This window comes from Dermacentor albipictus, chromosome 3 (assembly GCF_038994185.2).
Source record: "Dermacentor albipictus isolate Rhodes 1998 colony chromosome 3, USDA_Dalb.pri_finalv2, whole genome shotgun sequence".
Classification (NCBI taxonomy): Eukaryota; Metazoa; Arthropoda; class Arachnida; order Ixodida; family Ixodidae; genus Dermacentor; species Dermacentor albipictus.
In genome coordinates this window covers 11661964-11683351 of record NC_091823.1, presented here as the reverse complement: position 1 = coordinate 11683351, position 21388 = coordinate 11661964, and the positions used below count along the sequence as shown (strand labels likewise).

The 21388-nt window shown below is 42.7% G+C and overlaps 1 protein-coding gene across 2 annotated transcripts in view; it reads right to left on the bottom strand.

Moving 5' to 3' along the window:
- Window positions 1-11544: 11544 nt before the first annotated feature.
- LOC139057807 (neurofilament heavy polypeptide-like) overlaps window positions 11545-21388 on the bottom strand; it is a 28474-nt gene continuing 18630 nt past the window's right edge. For both annotated transcript variants that reach the window (XM_070536556.1, XM_070536557.1), the window contains 5 exons: window positions 17588-17864; window positions 16119-16225; window positions 16018-16044; window positions 14918-14998; window positions 11545-12976 (listed from right to left, as the gene is read on the bottom strand). In XM_070536556.1, coding sequence (XP_070392657.1) covers window positions 12879-12976; window positions 14918-14998; window positions 16018-16044; window positions 16119-16225; window positions 17588-17864 — 590 coding nt within the window. In that variant the 3' untranslated portion in view covers window positions 11545-12878. The remainder of the gene's footprint in view (window positions 12977-14917; window positions 14999-16017; window positions 16045-16118; window positions 16226-17587; window positions 17865-21388) is intronic.

The following is a 21388-nucleotide window of genomic DNA, read 5'->3' as shown; positions in this document are numbered from 1 at the left end:
CAGATATTCTCCTATTTATTCAACCAATCCTTAGCGTCAGGAAAGCTACCAGCTGGCTGGAAGGTTTCGAAAATCGTCCCTGTGTTCAAAAGCAGTAACAGCCATTCATCCGATAATAATCGTCCGATCACGCGCACATGCATTTGTTGCAAGCTGCTAGAACATATTATCGCGTCTCATGTTTTCAGTCACCTAGACTTTTTCTTCTATAATCAACACAGATTCAGAAAGTATTTTTCTTGCGACACGCAATCATTGGAATTTACCACCGACTTACATTTCAGCATGGATGCCAATGAACAAACTGAGTGCATGTTCCTCGATTTTTCAAAAGCCTTTGATCGCGTAGCTAAGCGTCGACTAATATCTAAGTTATCAGCCCTTAGACTAGACTCGCTTACATCAACTTGGATCCGGAATTTCCTTTTTCTCCGTCAACAGTTCACAGTGGTTATTAACTTTTCCTCCCCCCGTTGGCATGTATCTTCCGGTGTTCCTCAGGGAAGTGTTCTAGGGCCCCTTTCATTTTTTATCTATATTTATGACCCACCGCTTAGCATATCATCATGCATGCGCTTATTTGCGGATGGTTGCATCATATATCGTACAATTATGGATGTCGAAGACCACATCGCTCTGCAAAATGTCCTTAACATTATTTCCCATTGGTGTAAAATCTGGCTTATGTCCCTTAACCTATCCAAATGCAGGCTCATAACCTTCAGTCGCAAGTGCAATAATTCTAACTTTACATAGGTCTTAGATACCATACCTGTATCAGTTCCATCATATAAGTACCTAGGTGTGTATCTAGCACATGATCTTTCCTTGACCTTGCACATCACCACCATTTGCGCCAAGGCTTCCAGAACTTTAGGTTACTTACGCCGTAATTTACGAAACTGTCCGACCAATGTCCGTAAACTTGCCTACCTACGTCCGTCCTCAGTTCGAGTTTGCATCATCAATCTGCTTTCCTCATCAAAAATACCTAATTTCCATGATCGAAGTGATACAAAACCGTGCTGCTCGTTTCATCTCTCAAAAATACAGCCGTCATCTCAGCATAAACCAAATAAAAACTGATAATACTCTCGAATCCTTAGACACCCGTCGTTCTGTCGCTATCGTTTGTTTGCTACACAAGTGTATAAACTGCACTTATCTTTCAACTCTACCCCTTGAATCCTCCATGCGCATGTCCAATTGATTAAACACTCATGGCTCTTTCAAACGCATCTACGGCCACACGCGAGCATTTACCTCATCGACACTGCCCAGAGCAACAACATTATGGAATGATCTTCCCAACGAAATCGTTTCAGTAACCGATCACGCATCGTTCCGCAACTAAGTGTGGCAGCTTTATGCGTCTTAAATACTGTAACTATGTTTCGTTGTGAGAACATGGGGGTGTATTGTCGCCATTTTGTTCTTTTTTTTCTACCGTACCAGTTTTTGCCGTGCGCTTATTGCCTGCGCATTGAACATGCTATCTCCACCCCTTGTGTATTTTACATCCTTGCGTTATCGCGACTTTGCAAACCATAACCTTTTTGTAACTATAGTGTACTTGTGTCATGCTAACCTTTTTTTTCATTTGTACTATGCGTTGCTTCTACTAAACTTGTGTTTGATTCAATCCCCCCCCCCCCCTTACTCAAAGTTCCTGACGGAACCTGTAAGGAAACCTGAATAAATAATAAAAGATAGATTAGATCAGCGACTTGATCAAAGGCTACATATGATGCATCAGCAGAAAATCAATTAGCATTGATCCTCAACGCAAAAGTAACCCAAATGGCGAATAAGAAATCCAATAATTAAGAAAAATAACAAAAGTGGCAACACGTCATCTAGAAAAATGAAAATTTCAAGAAACAAAAACGTGATATGGAGGAAAGTAGTAAAACACAGCGTACACCATGAAAGAAAGAGATCCAGTTCCCCTATGAAAATGGCCATTGCCTTTATGTTTCCTTTATGTTTCCTTCTTGTGTCCTATGTGACCTTTATGTTTCCTTGTCCTTTGTGTGACCTCCAGGATGTGAACTTTGTGTGTACTACGTGTTTACTCATCCTAACGTATACCTCGAGGAAGTTACCTTTATTATGCCTCTAGGATGTGTCCTTTATGTTTACGGCAGGATGTTAACTGGATGTGCACTATGTGTTACCTGAGTGTACACTTGAGTGCACATGTAGGTAACATAGAGTGCACATAACAACTGTCTTTACATATAATATAGGCAGATCTATCTGTACTGTGTGACAGGCATTGATACACTCAGCAGAGTCATTGTAAGTACTAAATCTTGACTTATGCTTTCATTTGGTCCAAGAAAACAACCCTTATTATAATTCTTGTAGGATGTGTCCTTTGTGTTTACGGCAGGATGTTACCTAGGTGTGCACTTCAGTACACACGTAGGTAACATAGAGCATATAGTGGGCGAGTTGGTTACGATTCATCGTACCTTTAGCAACAGCGCAAAAGCAACGCGGAAACAAGGAACACTCCGAAGAAACAGCGCCGTCTTGTTGTGTTTCTTCCTTTTGTCCGTGTCGCTTTCGCGCTGACCACAAGTACGAGTAACTGCTGTGTCGATATTAGCACGCGTAGAAGCAGGGCAGCGCGGATCCCGTAAATGCTTGCTTGGGCGTACAACTGAACAATTTATAATTGTGAGTTGGCTAAGTATGAAAGTTGTGTGCGGAGTATGGCCGTATTTGATTACGCGAGCATGCAAGCAGTACGCCTGTTTCACTTTGGCCGAAGTTCCGCTGCCGCTGCAAGCCAGCTATCGCCACATTTTGTCGCCTTCATTCCTTACGCTACGAGCAAATATGGTGCCACCTATGCAAGATAAAGCCTGACATTCTCAAAAACACGCCACTGGGCACCATAAGAAGCGTGTATATGTGTGGCAATTCCGAATTTCTGATCGGTAGGCGTCACAGCTCTCGCGGCTGCCCGCACACCGTGCGTCATTCCAAGCGACGGAAGAGCACATGATGCGCGCTGATTGGCTCGTGTCCGCCGACAAACCACAGGACAAGCGTTCGCGCATAGTTCGTCTAAAATCTCTGCATATACTTTAAAAAAACAAGGCAGCGCACCAAGACACTTTAAAATCAATAATTTGTGTTTAAATACCAGCCTTCCTTCCAGCAACGACGTTTTTAAATCTCGAAGGCCGTGCTTCTCCAAAATTCACGCCCTAAAGAAAAATGTAGATCTCGGAGGCTAAATTCACGTTTTAACCGCAGTGCGGCGCTGCCGCAGTGTAACGGTTGACGGTGAGCTGGGTCACGTTGTTTTGCTGTGAGCGGTGAGAGTGTTCGTTACACAGTAATTTAATCATATTTTCGAAGTGCCTAAACAAACTGTGATCCGTACCGTGTGCATTAACCATCAGGAAACCTCTGGACTCGTGTAACGCCATTAGTTCGCCTTATGTTTCGTGTGATACGCCAGTGTCTTGTGTAGCGCCCGTCCGAGCGGCCTTTGTTCTCGCCTGTCCGCGTTCGCTCGTGGAATACCTGATACTGTGGCTTCGAATTATGGTGCGTGAAAGAATTTGTTGACAGTTGTGCTTTCGTGCGCTGGTGTTCATCGGCGATTCAACAGTGTTCGCGCTGGAAAGAGTGTCGCCGCGTGGTGCCTGCGTGACGAAGAAGCCGTTTGCTGACCACATTGAAGGTAAGCAGATCTGACGCTTGCGCGCATTCTCGCAGCTTTTGGTTCATGTAGTAAGCTTTGTGGAACGACAACAGAACACTTTCTGAGCGTACGTTGACCATGTTGCTGTGCACATTTAGCAAAGCGTTTCACGAGGGGAGTTTCCGTGAAATGTATCATTTCTTACCGCTTACTTGCTTTATGGAGTGATGTGCTACCACCGCCGATTGTTGGGACTTAATGGGCAAATATTTACCTAAACGCTGAAAGTTACTGTTTTCTCGGTAGTTTCCCGGCAAGAAATTCTTCCGTAGATATGAATTTCCGCAAGTTACGTTTGTAATGGATGTCGATGTGTCACGGGCATCGCGAGTTGGCACGCGACTGCGATGTTTGACACTTGAACAGGTATTAGCTTGTGTGAAGATTACTTTATTGATAGTGTTCAGATTGAAGTGCAGCTTCGCGAGAACTTGTCTGCATTGTTTGTGTTCTTCGACGTGCTCGTGTATTTGTCTTCTATATTGTAGGGCAAATGTAGACCGACATTACAACAGCGAAATTTCTTTTTAATCGAGGCATCTCAATCAGACGCTCGTTTTCATTAATATTTTCATCCGAAGAACGGGATGTGAGTTCCTGCGATTGTTAAAGACAGTGGTTTGTAGCACTGCCCAATAAGGGATGCGATTTGCTTGCGATGCTTTGCGCTCGATGTTTGCCACTCTTATAACCCACCTTTCACGGCTGGCTGTTATAGTTGATAACGATAGCGGAATGTCGGTCAGATCAATGAGCAAAGGAGTAGCATCGGAAAAGGGATCGCTACAAAATCGCGGTCTAGGTTTTAGACCCTTCGTAATCGATTGGTCATTTGATTTACTAGATCTTTAAGTTTTGGTGATAATTTCCCATGTAGTCTGATGTTTGCGGCTGGTTTTATTCCCGCCTGAATTTTACCATATAACAGTGTAACCACTTGAGATATAACTACGAGACATCTGTACAAGCAGGCACACAAAGATTTGTTGGCCAGTTGCCTACTCCTATAGGTCATGTACTACTTAGCAGCTGCTGCAGAAATGTTTAAAAAAATTTGTGAGCAATTTAATACCTGAGTGGACTGGCAGGTCAGTCTCTTTCAAACAATTAGTTAAAAGCTTCTGTGTTGCCCTGATGTTTTTATGATCTGTTTTTGACTTCTCCACGTTTCTTCGCTGTGTGTATACAGGCCAGGCTGTTCTTGCTTAAATGAATATTTTTGAATAAGTGAAAAAGATTGGCTTTTGTTTTGTTTTTCAGGTGCCTTGTGAGCTCTCACCCAAGCAACACATTCCAGAGGTCTGCTGTGAGCAGACGTGGCAAACTGAAGTAACATTCAGATAGTCCAATAAACTGTTCGTAGTTTCAGACAAACTTTTGCAAAGTATAGTCAAAACTTTCTTTTAAAAGTGCAAGCACTGATCCAACCTGATCTTTCCATCCAAACATTACATATTAGTCACAAAGACATAACTAGAACAGCAGCACTACAGTGAGGAACGTACAGTGGTTCTCCAAGTGTTATACTGAAATAATCTATGAAGGCTAATTAGTTTGCAATTTTAGAACAAATTGTCATGAATTTCTGTGCCATACCAGAGTTTCAATCCATGCGCTGCATCATGTAGGGAACAGTAACCTTACAATGAAAACCAATGCAAAACTTTTTAACTCAGGAAAAATTTATAAATATAAAATGTGTACACGGAACTCTTCATCTATGCATGTCTACGTAAAATACAGGATTTAGTCACTGCGGCCACATAAAGGATGCATAAAGGTAGGACACACGAAGGAAACATAAAAGCAGTGGCCAAATTTCAACATGGAGGAAACATAAAGTACGGTAACATAAGGGATACATAAAGGGAGGACACACGAAGGAAACATAAAAGCAGTGGCCAAATTTCAACATGGAGGAAACATAAAGTACGGTAACATAAGGGATACATAAAGGGAGGACACACGAAGGAAACATAAAAGCAGTGGCCAAATTTCAACATGGAGGAAACATAAAGGATATTTCCTCATGTGAACTGCGGGAAACATACAGTAAACATAAAGGACATAACCATTTTCATAAGGGTTGTTCAAAACTTAGACGGAAGACAAAAAATTCTGGCTTAGCAAGAATTATCTCTGCAACAATACAGTTACAATCGCAAGAAGACACCGTTGTCCTCGTCCTTTTTCTGCGCTAAATATTCTTGCTATCATGCATAGCTAAGTTGCCCAAAGATAAAGCTGAATAAACTTTTGAACTTCATCTGTCAAATATTCCGCTATTTCAAATCGGCGTTAACTTGTACAGCAAATGTCTGTACGACCTTGCTGAAAGTCCCTTTCCAGTACTTACATTAACACAAGAAGAATTCAGATTTCGTGAGAAAGAAAGAAGACGCGCCACATAATAAAAATTCACGCGCATACTTGATTAAGAAGGCAAGAAAGTATTCTGTGAGTCACAAATACGATGCAGCTAAAGTGGAATGTAAAGTCTTATAGTTCCTATAATGGTGTATGTTTACGTCGCATTTTTTCTTTTTTTACAACCTCGCCATATCCCACTGTGCGGTTCGAGTCATGGCTGAAACGCAAAAGGAGGAGCATAAGACATTCTACGTATTCGCCCACAATATCTAGCGTCGAGCTGCAGCCGATTTCCTTGGCTGGTTTTGTGCAAGGAAGCGGAACATTGTTAATACCCCAGGTGCCTGGATTTCACCCCCTTCCCCGCTCCTCTCCAGCTCCCGCTCGCCTTACCAAAACGGCTGTCTTGGCGGTTTTATTGCTATTTATTCTCCTCGATTGGTTTCTTATGAGCACCTTTAAAGCAACGTCTCCCGGTTCCGTTCCAACGTGCTTTGTATTCTTTCTTTTTTGGAAATTCAAATTTTCTATCCAGCCAACCCTTTCCAATGGATTCTCATGGTGAACTAAAGGAAGCAACACAAAAATAGTGTGTGTGTGTGACAATTTATTCAAGAGATCCGGTGATCGACTTCGCATGCCTGGGGAGGGATCAACCTGGCGGAGTAGGCTATCAAAGCCTCGTGTGCGAGTTCCACGGTTCTAAATTTAAGCAATATTGGCTATAGATGAGTCTATTTAATATAAGGGATGGTCATTGTAAATCTTCGAGCATACGGTGAAAAAATAAAAAGGCCGAAACGGAAGGGCACTGTGAGTTATTATGATCATTAGGTTCCTTTGACACCATCGAATCAAGCACCCTGCAAATAGAAGTTGGCCGGGTACTTGATCCCAGGTAATATTTCCGAGCACGCTAGTGGGGATTGGCCATAAATCGGGTGATATAAAATTTAAAAAAAATAAATTGTAGAGAAGATATCAAAGACATTATCGCAAAAGAACTCGTCTTCAATGTTGGTGCCTTCTTTTTTTCTTCTTATCTATGTTACCAATGCGTAAACAAGAACACATCCTTTTCTTTTAGCCCTTTGTGTTTCACGAGTCCCAAGAGAGGAACTTATGACAGATGCTTGGCTTAGTTGGTTGAAATGCATTTTGGAAACGCAGTGCAAGAACATTGTGCTCTGTGTCACGTCCATGTTCTTGCGTTGCATTTCTAAAAGGTATTTCTCCAAAGAACGAGTACCGTTTTGTGACGAGACATTTCCGGATACGTTAGTTAACATATAAATGACGAAAAGAGTCTTCAATTGACCAACAAGCACTGTGTTTCTTGATGTCATCAAGTCCGGGGTGCACAAAAATCTAAGACAAGCTTATTCTATGTAATCCCATTCTCTTCACTGAATTTGAGCAAGTAATCAGAATCGTTTGAAGAAGATTATGCATGCTGTCGGCAATCTACTAACAGATGGGCTACACGACGACTGTTGTCAATGCGTGCTTCAAAAGAACTTGGAATCGATCGGCATTCGATGTCAATTCAAAGCAGTTTTGGCATGGCCTGCGTCAATAACTTTGCAACAAATTGTTATCTGTTAGCCTAATGCGAGAGTCCCCACGTCCCTTACCGAACGAGAAGATAAAAAAAGATAACGATGAGAGAGTCCAACTAAATCGGAGATAAAAAGAAAACTACCAGTTTCACCCAACGGGCGATACATTATTAGCAATGCGCTTGGTGCGCTTGGACACTTTCGTTTTGAGGCTTCTACCTTGAGATTTACCTACAAGGATGTTTGCTCTGTGGTCCAGAAATTTCTTCTGGAGTCTAACCGAATGCCCTGCTGAATTTGTATACCTTCCTTTTTCTTTTGCGAGCTTTACAATTCATGATTACTGAAGCTTTCTCCTAGTATTGCTTTCATATTACCTTGTGATTCACCATTTTAACATCTTTGAAATTTTATACGCAGTTATAACTTGAAACAAACCACCTATTTCTTGGCCAATCCCTACTAGTGGATACGAGCCAGGAGTTTGATGGACGGCGACGACTCCTCGAACGGTGTTGTACGCGAGTGCGGCATGTTGGCGCGACGCGCACGCAAGGCAGCTGCTGCCTGGTGGAAAGGAAAGCACCCTGGCCGCTATACGAGACATCAACTTTTGCAGGCGGGAAATATTTAAATGCATTCTACTTCGTCTGCTGAGATAGGTGACCGTGTTGTAATGGTTAGCGTAGCTACAATATCATTTGTGTTTGTTTACTTGCATGTATATATTGTGCATATGTATCATCATCATCATCATCATCATCATCATCATCATCATCATCATCAGCCTGGTTACGCCCACTGCAGGGCAAAGGCCTCTCCCATACTTCTCCAACAACCCGGGTCATGTACTATTTTATAGGAGGTGCATATGGTGCATATGTATATCTCATGTTTATATATCGGGGACATCATGGTGACGCCGACGTCGCAAGTTTGCCTGTAGTGTCCTCATAATTGTTATTTTGATATCTATCTGCAGACAGTCGCATAAACACACTCTGCATTCAGTGCCCATCCTTCATTTTCGTTGTGTTTTTCGGGAGAGGAAGCAAAAAAGCGAATTTCGGTGCAGCATGACGTACCGTATGTATCATAATTCTCCACCAGCGCGCAGTGAAAATTTGCCAAATCCCTGTGGCAAGTCCCATATTCCCGAGGGAACGGCAACAGAAGCATCGAAGAGAAGCAGAAACCTTCAGAAACGGCAACTGAGAGCCCTACCGAGACTCAAAACGATCAGCACAACAGTACGACCGCCAAGCATGAACAAAACGAGCGCTAGTAAGAACGGTCTTAGGCACGCTGGCGATGACTTGGGACAACATGCGATGCCGCTGATGTAGCACGTGCTCTTGCTCATCAATCGCCGCTCAAGTTGCCGCAGCGGCAACACGACGAAATTCCTCTAGCAAATACGTCCCTTGATGAAATGTGCGTGTTTGATGTGTCTTCGTATTGTGACGCCATTTAGTATGCACTCGTGAATGACGGCTGTTGCCTCCGCTGTTTCGGAGCACACCTTCGAGTATTATTTTTTTCTGGTAATAGTTCTTTTGCGTAATTAGTTATGACTTAAAAGACGCATTCAGACAAAATTTAATGACCAAGAGCGAAAACTACTGTAAATATTTTTGCACACGTAAAGGTGCTGGCTTGTGCCTTGACTGACTTTTAAGGCTATAATTTTTTTGTACGCAACAGTGAGCCCACACTAAACCTACGATGGCATACGTCACTCAAACAGAAAAAAGTGAGGCCTAGTTTAAAACTGTGTATTAATTATGAACACGCATCCGGTATCGAAATATCTGACGCGAGAGTTTCAGGTCGATAGCGAATAAAATTTATCTAATGCCGTTTTTCGTGCCGTGGGTCGCAGCTGCCATCGTAATTACTCGACACAAAAAGTCGCCAAAGAATGAAAACTCGAATTCGATCGTACCCCCTTATGGTGACTGTAGCGTTGGCCATGGAACAGGCAAAACATTCCTTATACGCGTAGAAAAAGTGTCAAAATATATACAGTGTAAGTCTAACTCCCGAATAAAATAACCCCGTATTCTCAAACTTGGCCATCCACAGCGAAACAGCGTTACACTACCGGCCTTAGCCGTACGACATCCATGACTGAGCTTCGCATGGCCTTGTCAGGTTGGCGTGCGTCCTCGCATCACTGAGCACCGCTGCCCGTGGCCGGCTCCCGGGAGCGGGCAACGCGCGTCGGACGCCGAGCCCTGGGTTCACTTTAAGCCGATTTGGTGCTCGCCGAGCTCTAACGAGGCACTCTTTTTCTACATCGGCTCGAGACTTACTTGCGATGCTCGCTCTCATGTTTGCAGTGGCATTGGCTGAGAAGATAGCGACGCGCCCAAGCGTTGCCGAGAGATTGCTCGACACGAGCCGGTGTTTTCGAGTTTAACTGCACTCGGCCACAATGTTAAATGACGTTCTTGGGTATTGCATCACCGAACCCCCCCAAAACAGCGTACAACTTCCAAGCAATGGGTGAAACGCACTTGTCTCTTCTGGTTGCATGCCTTTCGCTATTCGTAATCGGAACTTTTTCCGATTACCCACAGAAGTTGCATCTGTTTGCGATAAACATATTTTTCGTAAAAGCTTCTCTAGCTTTTAATAAACAGGAATATTTTCGCACACCGTTCTGTTTGTAGTTTTTTTTTCAATTGCCTACTTCCAAATTTAACAGGTTCTCGCCATAAGCTGCGAAATTGGTCGCGAAACAGCCTATAGGAGAAGCGTTTTATATTTACATCACCTGTATTCTACACAACCCTAAATTTACGCCTAACTTAAGTGTCACAAATAGATTTTGACGCCTTCCGTAATTAAAGAAAGCATCTCACCAATACTCAAAAGTGAAGATGTGTAGTGATCAAAACTTTGGCGCTGATATGACGTTAAATTCACCTCTTCTCATACGTCATGGGGCCAAGGCAACATTTTATCAAGCCGGCCCACGTCGTCGTCTTCTTCCTCCTCAGTGCAGCCACACTGGCGGCTGTTCCGTAGCATCACCCCCGGCAGTAGAAGCACCGTCCCGGTGCTTAATCTACACATCCGCGGTTAAAGGTGTGTGGTATGTCTTTAGTCTTGCCACGTGAACGATGTCACTTGTAACCGACAATGACGCTTAGAGGTTGGCGGGGATGACTTCATACGGAACATCGGTCACTTGTCGCACCACAATATCATTAAAGCTTTAGTAACTGCAATAAGTGGGGACGCTTGTATTGGACCCTCAGAGGCAGTCTTATTCCTGCAAGACACTTTTGGTAGAATTTAGCCAGCATGCCCATGTTCCGAAATACCCTCCTGCTAGTTTTCGTCTCAGTCCATATGTATTACGTACGCAGTACCCTGAAGATCGGGGCGAAGCTTTTCCCCGGTTCAAAGCGGCTGTTGCGTCACAACCTGACCGCATAACTTATGTTTTAATTCTATATTTAGTTTTCAAAAATCTGCGAAGCTTAATTTTGATCACCCCGTAGAAACTAATAACTCTGGCCTTATCCATAGACTTTAGCAAGGCGTTTGATTCCCATGACCATAAATTTTTAGCACATAAGTCATCGATCTGTGGAATACGCGGTAAACCTTTATCTTTAATTAGGTCTTACCTCTCCAACAGAAGCCAATCTGTATATATCGGCATGCACAAATTATCCTTGCTAACAATAATGACAGGCGTACAGCAAGGAAGCGTATTGGCACCGCTTCTATTTATTGTTGACATAAACAGCATAATTAACATTAATTCGACAATAAACTTAACTATACATATATGCAGATGATTGCACAGTGCTTCTTTTCGGTCCTGACGTGACCAAACTGGCAATTGACTGTAATTATGTACTTAGGAACTTTGTCAGCTGGTCTTCATCAAACTCGTTTAAAATAATTCCTCAAAAACAAAAGTTATGTTTTTTCGGGCCAGAAACAAGGCTATAAGGTTATAGAACGTCATTAGTTGTAGAAATGATGACATTGAAATAGTTTAGGAACACACTTTACTCGTAGTAACACTATCTTCGAATCCTTACATGGGACTCCCACATCTTAAACCTATGTAAAAATCTTGTGTCCATCAGTGGTGCAATGTCGCCTTGCCGTGTGCTTCCTTTAAATAATAAAATTAATATATATTATGCGCTGCTTGCTTCTCTAATTATTTATTGTAGTTTGGTCTGGCTAACGACGTCTAAAACGAACATAACAAGTACAAATATTGAAAAAAAAAGGAGTTATACGGCAGTTTGCAAACCTTGAATATGAATAGTGAATCTCGTGTGAGCGCTTCTGAAAACTTCAGCATAATTCGCATAAAAACCATGTAAAATTATCGTGTCCTGGCGTCTTTTTATCATTCAAATAAAATATTTAGGCAGTTATTAGAAACAACGGCGAGCTTATGTGTACGCCGGCCTGTGTTAAATACATGCAACACAGACATGGGGTTTTTCCCAAGCTATCGCGCAGATTATAGTCTACAAATGCTACAACACCAATCTTCCTTTACTCCTGAACAAATACAAACAAACGCAATACATGTCGAAATCTCAGTTGCCAGCATCTTTTGTAAGAGTGTTGTAAGAAATGTTTGTTCTATCAAATAATGTTTTCTATATACAATCCTCGTATTTCTGTTTTTCGTGCGTTGCTGACGCACTCTTTTTATATTGATTCTATATTATATTTGTTGGTTTTGTTTATCAGCATATATGCATAAGCTTCCACTTCATGTATTGTTGTTAAGTAGCTTGTTTTTGCCGTTTCGCTGTATCTGCCTTGTAACGGCTACTCGGGCCTCTGTCAAGCTGTCCCCGCAGCCTTTAGCCCAGGTAGCCTTCCAGTACTATCTGGTGAATAAACTGAATTGATTAATTGATTGATTGATTGTGAACAAATATTTCAGCGCCATTCACAAGTACTAAAGGATTAGACACCGCATAGGAGGGCCATATATGTACAGCGTTACAGTATTGATAAGACAATCACATTAAAATTAGAGTAAATTGTGTGAATTCAGGCAATTTGAAGGCTCTCCGGATATATCAAGGCAGCCAAAGGCATTCTATTTAGGGGGCGTTTTGTAATTTCAAACGTTTAAACTGTTAAGCTGTTAAATAATGTCGGCGAGCATTCACAATGCTTCTGTTTCTTTTGAGACGCGCTAGATTAGTAGAAGCGTGGCTCGGAATTCGCTAAAGAATTCTCATTTGCAAGCTGCTTTCGTTGGCAGGTGACGTGGTAGAAGGCCTTGCATTCTCTTCGGGTGAGGACCAGGCGCCTTGCTTTAAACCTGTAAGCATTCAAATTGAAAACCTAATGTATAAGGAGAGACGCCGTGATACATACATACATACATACATACATACATACATACATACATACATACATACATACATACATACATACATACATACATACATACATACATACATACATACATACATACATACATACATACATACATACATACATACATACATACATACATACATACATACATACATACATACATACATACATACATACATACATACATACGAGGGAGCATCTCAAAAATGAACGGAATCTTTTTCTCGTGAATCAACGCGTTCTTTAATCAGTAAATTCAATTTCAGCCGACGATTGCACAAGGTTGTTGCGCATGGAAGCCGAAAAGAGTCCAACTGCTGACATGGGAAAAAGTCCCTAATGCGGAGCAAACTTGAGAAACACAACGCTCCAAAGACCGCTCTTCCTCCACGCGGTTTTTCTCTATCTTATAATTCGATACGCGGTGGTTAAGGTCACTTCCAGTAACTGGAATTAAAAGGGACACTAAAGCATGCTCCTGAAGTTCTCGCTGGCAATAACTTTCTTCAAAACCCACACTTTCTGTTTATTAGGAGGGAGACGATTTAATAGAGGAAGCAGGAGGCCGTGCTTGAATTTCTTGAGTTCTCGAGCCGACATCTCAGCAACCGAACATCAGTGTGACGTGGCGGGTTGCGGAGTGTTCTTTTTTTTCTCATTTCATACCTGGGTAGCTTAGGCGCAAGAACGTTTTTCGAAACTTCTTCGGTTCCTTTGGCATGGAGTATGTAGTCCTTTGTTATGGATAAATAATTAGCCAGGCCAATGTAGACGCATCAGAATCCACTACGACCCGTAAAGTAAGCGCGGTGAGTTCAGGGCACCGTCGCTGCCTTTTGTCCCATTTGCTTCTTTTCTTTGTTTATTAAAGAAAGCATAATTGGCTATTCCGCCTTAAATAGACACTAAAGAGATAAATAGTTCAAGCTGTGTTAGTACATCATGTTCCTACAATACGAAAAAAGAAAGCCACTTTTACCGTAAGAGGAGGATCGATTAGCCACAAAAAGTGCACAAAACAAAAGACAGGGGACGACACCATCATGAAGTTCGAGTCTGCCAGCCTGCCGTGACGTCATGGGTTTCGACGCTGTCTACTCGGGCTTAGTTAAACTTTTATTTATAAATATAGGCTACACTATTTCAAACGCGGCAAAAACAGAACTTCGCAAGTTTCAAGAACTTTTACTGTGACGCAACAGCCCCAAAAGGAGACAACACATTGAAATCCTTTACATCACAGTAATGTTCCGGCGCTGTGTTTCGGCGCGAAGATCAAACTTTGACCCTGATTTTCTATTGGAAAAATCAACCAAGCTTACCGCGAAAACAATATATCAGTCTTAGCTGACTAACTTTTTTTCAGTGTGCCTTTCACGTAATCTTACTCTATCTTTATTCTTGCTGCTTAATCGCGGATGTCCTATATACGTTCATGAAATGTTGGCGAGGGATCACAAAGAGGAGATGTGCTTGAGCAATCGTCTGTTCTCTCACTGGCTTGATCCTTGCTTCCTTTCTTAATCAGTCTTTACAAAGTAAGCCGAACCTTTCAAACAAACATGTGTGAGGGTAGTACAGCCTTCATCTATAAGTTGACGCCATTTTCATGAATATAAAAACAAATCTGAGATTTCATGTTAAAGGCCGAAATGCGAGGCATTAATTTTATAGCAAGCACTTTCTGGCTTGTTTTATTCTCTGCAACGTATGCCGGCACTGATCGCGTAGATAACGGATGCATGCTAAATATTTTTTTTACTATGCATATGCTAACCGCGACTTAATGTCTCGTCTTTGTATTAGTTCTGGGCCCAGATTTTCGGTTATCTTACTTCTTTCAGCGATTCAACATGTCGTCTAGAAGTGGTTGAGTACTTACTGGAATTGGGGGGCATGATGTGTATAGATCCCGTATCTTCCTGGTCTTCGTCCTTCTTGTTGAGACCCAAAAGGTTCCGAACTGCCGTCAAAATCCAGGACAGGCACGAGCAAAGAGAAAGAAACCAGATGGGCTAAATTTTTTCAGTCATAAAAATACGAAGCCAAGATGTTGCTCGCTTCACACGACCGAAACAAGAGGTCACAGTTGGCGACTTCGCGTGTGCGCACATGATTCGGTTGCACCCAACTGGCGCTACTCTGCTCTTTTCGGCCACGGCCTTTCCCTCTGCGCAACCAACCGCTCATTTTGAACATTATTTGTCTTTACATTCAGAACCATCGGACAATGCCTGGATGAAAAAATGGTCAACTGACGCTTGGACAGCGCTACCGACTAGCGTTGGATGGTGCATACGTGGTTTACTTCGTTTATGCTCTTTTCTATTTTCTTCATATCCCATTACTTCTCATTTTATTCACTTGCACCCTCCTCGCCTTGCAGGGTATAGCCAACCAGCACTGCCTGTTGTTGACCTCCCAACCTTTCTATACATTCTTTCTCTATTTTCCCCGCTTATTTACGTGTTGCTCCATATAGCGTTGGCCTGGGAAATTAAATATAGTGCGCTGCACAAACCCGCATGACCACCGCGGCACTTTTCTCAATTGGAGACACCAGCAGTAATAGTCAGGGCAATGGGGACACTTACCCCCCTCCCCACTTTTGACAGTGGAGGGGGGGTGGGGTAAAAGCATGTCATTTGCCCCCTCCCTCCCCCACTTTTGAAAGCAGCCAGATTCGGCTGCGCGTTGGAAAGTCCAACAAAACTATTGCTGACGAAGATATATATATATATATATATATATATATATATATATATATAGAGAGAGAGAGAGAGAGAGAGAGAGAGAGAGCGTTTGTGGTCTGCTTCCCCCTCCCCCTTCGAGAAGCAGTCGGTACATCAGTGCCAGCAGTGGCGGGTGTCAATATAAAGCCCTCCCACGATCAATAAAAATCACTCAATAACGAGCTGGACAAGCCCTTTCTCGCTTTTGACATAAAACAAGAGAAATGAGTGCGGTAACTCGTCTACTTACTTGCTTCAATAAATCGGTTAAATATGTCTGCAAGACAATTACGAATGGTATGTTGATGCACCCAGACATAATCTGCAGAGCCATCGCCCCAAACAACATACCCGGTCTAAAGGCGTACAAGTAGACCAGGGCGATGACAACCACCATGAGCACTCCGAGTATGCAGAAAGGCACGTAGTCGCATTTCAGGTGCTCCTTGTACATGGCTCTGCGGCAGAGGTGATTCGCTGCGAGTTTAACCTCGAGATCATAGAAATAGTTAACATGAAGTTTTTGATTGTGTCATAAAAATGAAGTGGTACGTTCATTTGTTCGCCAATGTTGCAAAAAAAAAAATTCAGTGGGCAGCGTTAAAGAGAGAAAGTGGGGCAACAGTGCCAGATACCTCCCGGTGCATCAGTTCCTGTTATTATTATTGTTAACGCGTATTCCGTGATACTGGAAATAGCTGCAACTCAATTAGCTCATTTCGGGGAAGGCGCCACACATATGGGTAAAGAACACGGCACATGAATTTCTGCGGCACCTGGAAATTCATGTGGCATTTTGAAGCTGTAATGTAAATGTTCGGCGTCAGAGCAGAGCGCACGCCAATGTCATCTTGAAATGGTCCATCGAAAGGCGGTCAGGTTTATGTTCAGTAGATATCTCCTAGGAGAACTGATTTCGCCACTGCACTTGTGAATGTTAGTAAATCTAGGCATTTACTTTTCTTTATATCATTATGATTGGTAACGCTAAGATTGTTACGCCAACTCTTAAACCTAACACAGACCTATATTCATTCCTTGAAGGCAATTTTTGCGAGAACGATATATTCTGGGAGAGCCATTTTCTGCACACGACAGAATATTGGAATGTACTTCTAGAAACGATCTACCAAGTCCGTAAATTTTGTTCACTTTCTTTGGGAGCACCTGCTTTGCAAAATGGTCCGGGCAGTCTGCTGTTTTGTTATGTGCTCTTTGTCAGTCTATGTACCTTTCAAAATGTTATGCACATTGTTGTACTAATGACAACTATTTATTCTCTTGCAACTACTATCTGTATAGACTGCCTTTCCTGCATGAGCCGGAATGACCTGCACTATTATCATATAAATCAATAAATGAACAACAATCAATAAACACCTTACGCACGGTTAAAGACAAATGTGATATAGCTTGCTTAAAAGATACTGATAGGCTAGTTGGTTAGCTTTGATATTGAAGCAGCGCATCTATATCTGACATAGTTGCATTACAGCGCATGTGTCTGTCATTTCTATATGTGCGTCTCAGATGTAAGTGCGCTGCTTCAATATCAGGATATAGCTTATTTTTTACTTTTTTCTTGCGTTTATATTTCAATTTGCGTCGTTGTAATGCCAAATACTATACGGGCAACCTTAGTACATGTAGAAGGGAGTTGGTTTGGGTTAGTTGCGAAAGCGTAGTTGTTCTGAAGATCAGGGCAAGAAAATAAGCAGAAGGCACCAGAAACGCTCTTTTCAGCCTTTTTGTCCTTTCCACCCATTTTGTTGCGCTGACCGCCATGACAATTACTAAACTGTAGTTGCCGGTGTACTTACTTCAGGTATCGATTCTTCTCACTGAGGCCAACGTACGTTCCGTCGGGCATCTTGAAACCACGCGGGGGTTTCTTCCGTGGTTTCTTTGCTACCGGGGACTTGATCTCTTCCGGCTTCTCTTTCGCCTCCGTCTTCTCCAGCGCCTCTTCTTCTCCCTCCAGGTGAGCCTCTTTCTTTCTCTCTTTTTTATCCTGGTCTTCTTTGGACTCGCTGGGAGGCTCGACGCCAGCGCTGGATCTTCCGGACAACTGGTCTTTGACGGACCTTTCCTTCGTACCTGCGGCCATCGCCTTCGTGAGTAGTCGCCGTTACCGGTCGGGGTATAGCTTAGTGGTTATGCTGTCGCACTACTTATTTCGAGCTCACGGGTTAAATCCTAGTCAAGGTGGCCGCAAATCCATGGGGGCCAAATGAAAAAATCAGCAACAACAAGAAAAAGCTATTGTGTACTCATATTTTCGCGCATGTTAAAGAACCATGGGTGGTCAAAGTTCATATGGAGTCGGCCACTATGTGGCGAGCCTCGTATTCTAATCGTAGTTTTTGCACGCCATATCCCAAAATTAATTATTTTTTAGAAGTCACTGTTAACCTAAGCTGTCACTAATTGAAGTGAACCCAGCGTGGTGGCTTGGTGGCTGTAAAACTCTGCTTCTAAGCATGCATTGAACTCCCAGCCTCAATGGCGGTATTACCATGGTGGACGGAGCGCAGGAACACTCTTGAAGATTGATTTAGGTGCACGTTGAAGAACCGCCGGTCGAAAAGGATAATCCTATGTGCTTCACAATCGCGATCCTCGTAGACCAATCATTACTTTATAGGATGCTAAACTGCATGAACCGATCAATCAATTTTCAAGTTCAAGTGATTACGTGGACTCTGAGATCCACATGGTTCTCTTAAGCAACCCCACTAACACGTTCAAATGCCATGCCCCCGTCCAGAAACTCATAAAGAAATTTGTATATACGCAACTGATACTAAATCTTCAAGAATTATATAATAACGGCACGTAATCGGCATGCTAAACTAATGGAATTATTAAACTGCAAACAAACAAAAAGAAAAGAACGCATTTCGCTCAAGAAAGAGCGGAGTTTGGAGTGACATAAAGAATGGCAAAAGGAAAAGAAAACGAAGTATTGGTGTGTTTGCAGTTGAGGCTGCATCGGGCATGAAACATGCGCCCATAGAACTTTCGGGCGATCTTATATCATGTATGGCGATCATGTATGGCACGTACTTATGCACCAATTACAAAAAAAAGAGCATGAAAATCGAAAACAGAGAGCGTGCTGTCTTATTCTGTTGGCGGTCGACATCCATCCTTCCTACACTTGTTTCGCTGACCATTTGTGCAATTGGTTCTCTTCAAAAATATTCTGTGCTGTTACGTGCAAATTCGACGATCTGATTCCGAGGTACGCTGTAGTGGAGGAGTCCGAGTTAATTGTCACCTACAGGGGTTAAAAAAATTATGGGGTTTTACGTACCAGAACCACTTTCTGATTATGAGGCACGCCGTAGTGGAGGACTCCGGAAATTTCGACCACCTGGGGTTCTTCAACGTGCACCTAAATCTAAGCACACGGGTGTTTTCGCATTTCGCCTCCATTGAAATGCGGTCGCCGTGGCCGGGATTCGATCCCGCAACCTTGTGCTCAGCAGCCCGACACTATAGCCACTGGGCAACCACGCCGGGTTCCAGGGGTTCTTTAACGTGCACACGGTGAGCAGTACGCGAGCGTTTTTTTGTATTCCGGCGCCATGAGAGAGCGGCCGCCGTGACCGGGAATCGAAACCACCCCCTCGTGCTCAGTGGCGCAAGCCACAACTTCGGTGGATGTGGGGGCATTTTACTGAAGCGCTTCATAAACAAATAAAACATCACATTCAGTTTGATAGGCTTGACAAACACCTGTTTCTTCAAGCAAGCGAAACATTTCTGGATCCTTTTTTACGGTCGCAGCTCCTAACTGGGGCGAGTGCGCTTGGAAGTGCCGCTTTCCGTGAACTCAGTACACACAGAAATACGCCGTCCGAAACCGGAGATGGTTTACAGGCCTCAGAGGTCCCATGACATTTAACTGCGTTGCTTCCGTGCAACTGCAACGATGCTTCTTGTCGCGGTTGAACAACCATGTCCGCTTTAGTTGCTTCAGCCACTCGACGTAAGAGTTCTGCGATGCAAGTTCTGTATACCTATGCCGGAGGGAAATCAGGCACTAGTATTTGCGCGCGCTGCTATATAATAATTTTGCTGTTTACGTGCACATATCATCAAAATTTTCTGGCTCAAAAAAAAAAGCAACGGAGAGCCGTCGTATAGTGTACAAGACTGAAGAGCCAGTTGGCCTTCTACACATTTCCTCCGTAATTTATCAATATTTCGGAAACCAATTCCAACGAAGATTTTTATGTGTTTTAATATTGCTTCACCACAATACACTTCTGTTGCGGTGAAAAATAGGGTGTATTGCAGTGAAGGGACGTGAGAAATTGTAGTACCAATTGTAAACAGCGTCTCATTCATTATTTAGAATACCTTGCCGGCGCCTCCAGGACAGCATATATTGGCAACACGGATACATCGATTGGAAACGGGACTGATCCGCAACTTGTGGGCTCGCTGAGGCCTCTGTCTGTCGAAAGTGTACAAGATCGATCGTCCACTATCGCGGGCAATTGAACTTGGATGCGAGCTCTGGTTTCCGCTGCCCCAACCGACGGACTGCCCTGTTTCCAGCTTTGATGCCCCTACTGCCCTTTGTGTGCTCTGGAGATCCTGCGCAGCTGGCTTTACTATGATCTCGGTGTTCTGAGACACAATTACAGAATAACGTTTGGATATTAGCGCAAGCTCTTGGGCCAGTTGGTGGATGACGAACTTGAACAGTTCATAAAAGCGGAAATAATTGTGTTAGAAATTATCACCCGATTTCGCTCACTATAGTACAGTTTTGAAGTTACTTGAACACATCATATCCAAATACCTGCTCGGCTATCTCGACCAGCATGATAGTTTGCATTATCGTCAGCATGGATTTCGAAAGGTACTGTCCACGATTACCCAACTGATAAAAATAGTTCATGATCTCGCAGAAACAATAAATTCGCGCGGTCAAACACACATTGTATATCTTGAACTTTGCGAAAGCATTTGATAAAGTTTCGCACCGAAAATTCTTATATAAGGTTAATGCGGTCTTTAAAAGTCAAACACTCACACAATGGTTTTCTGCGTACGTATCCACTCGTAAACAGTATGTAACTCTTAGAGGTTGTCAGTCCAACATTCTTCCCATTGCTTCTGGTGTACCACAAGGTAGCGTCTTAGGTGCACTCCTAGTTTTGATCTTTATTAATTATTTACAAAGTAACATTGATGTTCCATTACGACTTTTTGCTGACGACTGTGTGATGCACAGTACCATAAATGCAGTTGATGATAAGAATAAATTAAATTTAAACCTGCAAAGAATAATGAAATGGAGTAACGACTGGCAGATGGAGGTAAACTTCAAAAAGTCTGTGTTTATGGCAGTAACTAGAAAGAAAAATGATCTTCATTACAATTATCAAATCAACGGTTATATGCTTGAAAGAGTTGATCAGTATAAATACTTAGGCATAACGTTTACATAAGATCTACAATGGAATACCCACATTGAAAATGTCATTTCCAAAGCTTTCAAAAGACTGTGGTACCTGTGACGCACTATGCACTGTGATACTCTGGATGTAAAGTGCCTCGCTTACAAAACCCTAGTCAGACAGATAATCGAATATGCTAAAGTA